At 38.4% G+C, this 6,704-nt stretch overlaps 1 protein-coding gene across 1 annotated transcript in view; it reads right to left on the reverse strand.

Annotated features, from left to right (window-relative positions):
• Positions 1-2,850: 2,850 nt before the first annotated feature.
• si:cabz01023700.1 overlaps positions 2,851-6,704 on the reverse strand; it is a 9,853-nt gene continuing 5,999 nt past the window's right edge. Inside the window, exons 3-4 of the mRNA XM_088650845.1 lie at positions 5,198-5,347; positions 2,851-5,104 (exon numbers count right to left, since the gene is read on the reverse strand). Coding sequence (XP_088506971.1) covers positions 5,012-5,104; positions 5,198-5,347 — 243 coding nt within the window. The 3' untranslated portion in view covers positions 2,851-5,011. The remainder of the gene's footprint in view (positions 5,105-5,197; positions 5,348-6,704) is intronic.

The following is a 6,704-nucleotide window of genomic DNA, read 5'->3' on the forward strand; positions in this document are numbered from 1 at the left end:
GACGAGAGCGGGACGGGAGCAAAAGGAAGTGACATCACTCAACGTAAAACTGATTTTAAAACAAAAAATAAACATTTCCCATATACTTTTATAAGGTTACTGATATTTTTATTTGAACGAAAATGAAAATAATAAGAAAACAAAATTATTTATTTATAAAAACAAATTAAAGTTCACTGGAACAGTCCAAACAAAATCACTACATGAGTGTGTGTATGGATGTTTCCCAGAGATGGGTTGCGGCTGGAAGGGCATCCGCTGCGTAAAAACTTGTTGGACAAATTGGCGCTGTGGCGACCCAGGATTAATAAAGGGACTAAGCCAAGGATCACGTGCATTGTTCACAACTTTAGCTAATGACTGATTATCCTATCAGACGATCCTTAACTCACGATAAATAACCAGACTTTTCTCATCTCAATATCTTCGTCTTGAGGAAACCCCCCCCCCCACCCTACTTTCCCTCCTTTAAAACGGGCGTCACGGTGGCCAGCGATTAGCGCTGTTGCCTCACAGCAAGAATGCCCCTGGTTTAATTCCTTTCCAAACCAGACGGCATTTCTGTGCGGAGTTTGCTCGTTCTCCCCGTGCTCGCGCGGGTTTTCCTCCCACCGTTCAAAAACAAGCACCCTAAACAATTAATCCAAAATATTTTAGCCAAACTCTGAGTACACCTTCTCAGCACCCATATCTGACACTTAGCTACAATAAGCAGGAGGGGGAGTCATCGAGATCTACCTGAGCTCAAACTCCCCTCTCCTCGGGAGGGAGCCCAGGGCTCGAGGATCTTATAAGCTCAGGGCTCTCTCCCTGGGACCGCACGCTGAACTAGCTTTATTATCAATCATCAGCTAAGTGTGAACTCTTGAATCCACATTAAAAGTCGCACTGGTTGCGGAATCTGACGGGTAGCTTATAGCGTCATCAGAAAGTTCATCTGATTCAATTACAGAACGCACTGTAAGGCAGCAAGAATGTTCTGTACAGTGCGAATGTATATCTGATGCCTAGATACTGACGCCGATGTTAACATGTGGCCACACGCAACTCTGGGAGGTCACAGAGGTAAATTAGGTTGTAGACGCCGTACAGATAAGCAGAAATGGCTTTGTGTCTGTCTTTGGTCTACATAAAAGACCACCAGAGGAGAAAGAGTAGCGTGTTGCGACAGAAGCCAGCAGAAATGAGGCGTCAGGTCTGCAAATATCTATCATTCGTTTGCCTTCAGCTTAGTCCCTTTATTAATCTGGGGTCACCACAGCTGAATGAACCTCTAACTTATGAAGAATATGTTATTAGCCTTCCAGCTGCAACCCAGTACTGGGAAACACTCATACACACTCATTTACACACACACACACACACACTACAGACAATTTAGCTTATTCAATTCCCCTGTAGCGCATGTGTCTGGACTGTGAGGGAAACCGGAGGAAACCCACGCCAACACGGGGAGAACATGCAAACTCCACACAGAAACGCCAACTGACCCAGCCAGGACTCGAACCAGCGACCTTCTTGCTGTGAGGCGATCGTGCTAACCACTGTGTCACTGGGATGCCCTGGCCTATAAAAATGTTTTCTATAATATGACATTTTCCCCTTCTTCAGGTCACAGTATAACGTCAAGATAATACAATAACATCTGGACAGAGTGAATATATAGTGATATGAGCTTCAGCTTGAATATATATATATATATATATATATATATATATATATATATATATGCACCTACACATATAGAATATAATATTATAACCTGTCCCACTTTGGGAACCACTGACCTACAACACCTCAACCACCACCTGATTTGTGTTGGTGTTGCTAGGTGGTTGCTAAGGTGTTGCTAAATGGTTGCTAAGGTGTTGCTAGGCTGCTGCTAAGGTGTTGTTAAGGTGTTGCTAGGCGGTTGCTAAGGTGTTGCCAGGCAATTGCTGAGGTGTTGCTAGGCTGTTGCTAAGCGGTTGCTAAGGTGTTGCTAGGCGGTTGCTAAGGTGTTGCTAGAGTGTTTCCAGGCGGTTGCTAAGGTGTTGCTAGGCGGTTTCAAAGGTGTTGCTAGGGTGTTGCTAAGGTGTTGCTAGGCAGTTGGTAGGGTCTTGCTAGGCGGTTGCTAAGGTGTTGCTAGGCGATTGCTAAGGTGTTGCTAGTCAGTTGCTTAGGTGGTGCTAGGCGGTTGCTGGGGTGTTGCTAAGGTGTTGCAAGGGTGTTTCTAGGCGGTTGTCAAAGTGTTGCTAGGCGGTTGCTAAGGTGTTGTTAGTCAGTTGCTAAGGTGTTGCTAGTCGGTTGCTAAGGTTTTGCTAGGCGGTTGCTAAGGTGTTGCTAGGCGGTTGCTAAGGTGTTTCTAGACGGTTGCTAGGGTGTTGCTAGGCAGTTGCTAAGGTGTTGCTATGAGGTTGCTAAGATGTTGCTAGGCGGTTGCTAGGGTGTTGCTAGGCAGTTGCCAAGGTGTTGCTAGGCGGTTGCTAGTGTAACTAGCAAGGTAACAAGATCTGCAGCTCGAGGCAATGACTAAAGCAGGTCGCACACCAGAAGCGCCGCTCGGCGACGCAACGCGCTGCGTAGCACCACGCATCGCCATGCATTTTAGAATTCTAAACATAGATTTCTATCAGGATACACACACCGGCGCCGCAAGTCGGCGGTGCCCAGCCATGACTCAGAGCACTGTTCATATTTCAGCCACACCACAGAGCGCCATCTGATTAGTTTCATGTTAAATATCATGCAAATGTGCGCATCTGGTGTGTGATACTTTAAACATGTGCGCGCCGTGTCGCGGCGCCGAGCGGTGCTTCTGGTGTGCGACCTGCTTCAGAAGCACATAAACAGGAACACAGTTGTTTTAAAATGAGAACAAAGATTTATTGACATTTTCATCTGATTACATATATAAATGCTGTACATTAAATAGAATACAGTAGAGACTGTGAAACTGCAGCTTCAATCAGTTTTAACATTCATTTTTTAAAGCTTTGTTAAAGGGACAGCTCACCCAGAATAAAAAAAAATATATATATATACTGTTTACTCTTCCTTAAGGGGTTAAAAACCTTCCCGAAGTTTTTTCTCTTGTTGAACACAAAAGAAGATTTTAAAAAAATGCTGGAATCCTCTAACATTTGACTTAAAACTACACTGTAAAAAAACAATCCATAATTTTATGGTTTATTTCTGGCAGCTGGGGTGTTGGGAAAAAACGTAAAATAACAGATATTTAAATTACAGAAATATACTATAAAAATAAAAAGATATTAAATGACAGAAATTTACCGTTAATAAAAATTTCTGGTAAATTACTGTAGCTTAATAATCCGTTTTTTACGGTAAAATTCTGTAAATTAATGTCTGTTATTTTACGGTAAATTTAAGCGATTTAATGTCCGTTTTTTTATGGTAAATTTCTTCAATTTAATATCCATTATTTTACAATAAATCTCTGTAAACTAAATTTGTCCATTATTTTACAGTAAATTTCTGTACATTTAATGTCCGTTATTTTACAGTAAATTTTTGTAAATTAATGTCCATTATTTTACGGTACATTTCTGTAAATTAATGTCTGTTATTTTACGGTAAATTTCTATAAATTAATGTCTGTTATTTTACTGTAAATTTCTGTAAATTAATATCTGTTATTTTACGGTAAATTTCTGTAAATTAATGTTTGTTATTTTACGGTAAATTTCTGTACATTTAATGTCCGTTATCTTACAGTAAATTTTTGTAAATTATTGTCCATTATTTTACGGTAAATTTCTGTAATTAAATATCTGTTATTTTATGGTAAATTTTTGTAGTTTAATATCCCTTATTTTACCATAAGTTTCTGTAATTTAATGTTCATTATTTTATGGTAAATTTCTGTAATTTAATGTCCATTATTTTACGGTAAATTTTTGTGATTTAATGTCTGTTATTTTACGATAAATTTCTGCGATTTAATGTCCGTTATTTTACAATAAATTTCTGCGATTTAATGTCCGTTATTTTACAATAAATTTCTGTAAATTAATTTTTGTTTTTTTACTGTAAATTTCTGTAATTTAATGTCCATTATTTTATGGTAAATTTCTGCGATTTAATGTGCGATATTTTACGGTAATTTTTTTTTTATTTAATGTGTTATTTTACGGTAAATTTCTGTGATTTAATGTGGGGTATTTTACTGTAAATTTTTGTGATTTAATGTCCGTTATGTTACAGTAAATTTCTGCGATTTAATCTCCGTTATTTTACTGTAAGTTTCTGTAAATTAATGTCCGTTATTTTAGGGTGAATTTCTGTAATTAAATATCCATCATTTTATGGTAAATTTCTGTAGTTTCATATCCATTATTTAATGGTAAGTTTTTGTAAATTAATGTACGTTATTTTATGGTAAATTTCTGTAATTTCATGTCCGTTATTTTACGGTAAATTCCTGTAAATTATTGTTCATTATTCTACGGTATATCTCAGTAAATTAATGTGCGTTATTTTATGGTAAATTTCTGTAATTTCATGTCCGTTATTTTACGGTAAATTCCTGTAAATTATTGTTCATTATTCTACGGTATATCTCAGTAAATTAATGTGCGTTATTTTATGGTGAATTTCTGTAGTTTCATATCCGTTATTTTACGGTAAACTTTTGTAAATGAATGCTCTTTATTTTACGGTAAATTTCTGTAATTAAATATCTGTTATTTCACGGTAAATTTCTGTACTTTCATATCCGTTATTTTACGGTAAATTTCTAAAGTATAATTTATAGCACCCCAGCTGCCAGAAATACACAAAAAAATTACTGATATTTTTACAGTGTATACAATATGGAAGTCAGTAATTACAGGTTTCCAACATACTATAAAAAATCTTCTTTTGTGTTCAACAGAATCTGATGGAAAGAAGTAATTGTAGTAAATTATGATTTCATTTTTTTGGTGAACTACCCCTTTAAATACTTCACTGCTTAGATTTCAATGAAACCCTTTTTGCATTTAAAGTGGCTGACTGAACAGGTCTGGGATCAGTCAGGCGGCCTGTAAGACAACAGCTGCTGGAGAAGATGTGCTTTCTCAAGCTCCAACATGGAAATCTGCTGGTTCTGGTAATTAACCTCCTGTTCACAAAATCCAGACACAGTGTGTTAAAGTCAAACAAAAACAAGCAAAACACAGCTATTATGATCATTCCTCATCATCATCATCATCACCTTGACCAGTGTGGCATTGCTCCAGCGAATGTCCCAGTCTGAGCCTCCATTCTCCTCAGGGTTAATCCAGATAGAGGAATCCGTCATCAGACTGCCCAAACTCCCATTCACACGCTGCAGACTTGAGCGCAAAGCACAGGACCACCTGCCCTGTAAAGCACAGCAACATCATTCACAGAGTTCTTACAACAGATAAATGGCCCAAAATGACTGATAGCTCTGTCGTAAAAGGCTGAAAGCTCAACCCTAAATGACTAATAACTCCGCCCTAAAAAAGACTGATAACTCCGCCCTAAATGACTGAGAGCTCCGCCCTTAAAAGACTAATAACTCCGCCCTAAAAATTAGACTAATAGCCCTAAATGACTCAGTCATAAAAAAGATAACTCCGCCCTAAAAAAGACTGATAACTCCATCCCAAATAAGACTGATAGCTCCGCCCTAAATGTCTTATAGCTCCACCCTAAAAAGACTGGTAACTCCGCCCTAAAATGACTTAAAGCTCTGCTGTAAAATATTGATAACTTCGCCCTGAAAAAAGACTGATAACTCCGCCCTAAAAAATAGACTGATAGACCTAAATGACTGATAGCTCCATCATAAAAAAAGATAACTCCGCCCTTAAAAGACTAATAACTCCGCCCTAAAAAAGACTGATAACTCCAACCCAAAAAAGAATGATAACTCCGCCCTAAATGACTGATAGCTCTGCTTTAAAAGATTTGATAACTCCGCCCTAAAAAGACTGATAACTCTGCCCTAAAAAACTGATAGCTCCACTCTAAAATACGGGTAGCTCTGCCCTTAATGACTGATAGCTCTGCTGTAAAAGACTGATAACTCCGCCCTAAAAAGACTGATAACTCCACCATAAAAGACTGATAACTCCACCTCAAAATGAATAACTCCACCCTAAAGAACTGATAGCTCCGCCCTAAAAAAAAAAGACTGATAACTCTGCCCTAAAAAAATGATGACTCCGCCCCCTAAAAAAGAATGATAACTTTATCCTAAATGACTGATAGCTCCGCCCTAAAATACTGATAGCTCTGCCCTAAATGACTAATAGCTCCGGCCTAAAAGACTGATAACTCCACCCTAAAAAAAAGAATGATAGCTCCGCCCCAAATGTCTTATAGCTCCACCCTAAAAATGATAACTCCGCCCTAAAAAGACTAGTCACTCCGCCCTAAAATGACTGAAAGCTCTGCTGTAAAAGACTGATCACTCCGCCCTAGAAAGACTGATAACTCCGCCCTAAAAAATAGACTGATAACTCTGCCCTAAAAAAATTATGACTCCGCCCCCTAAAAAAAGAATGATAACTTCACCCTAAATGACTGATAGCTCTGCTGTAAAAGACTGATAACTCCGCCCTAAAAAGACTGATAACTCCGCCCTAAAATAACTGATAACTCTCCCCTAAAAAAGACTGATAGCTCGGCCCTAAAATACTAATAGCTCTGCCCCAAACGACTGATAGCTCCACCCTAAAAAGACTGATAAC

This window comes from Danio rerio, chromosome 4 (genome assembly GCF_052040795.2).
Source record: "Danio rerio strain M-AB ecotype USA chromosome 4, GRCz13ab, whole genome shotgun sequence".
NCBI lineage: Eukaryota > Metazoa > Chordata > Actinopteri > Cypriniformes > Danionidae > Danio > Danio rerio.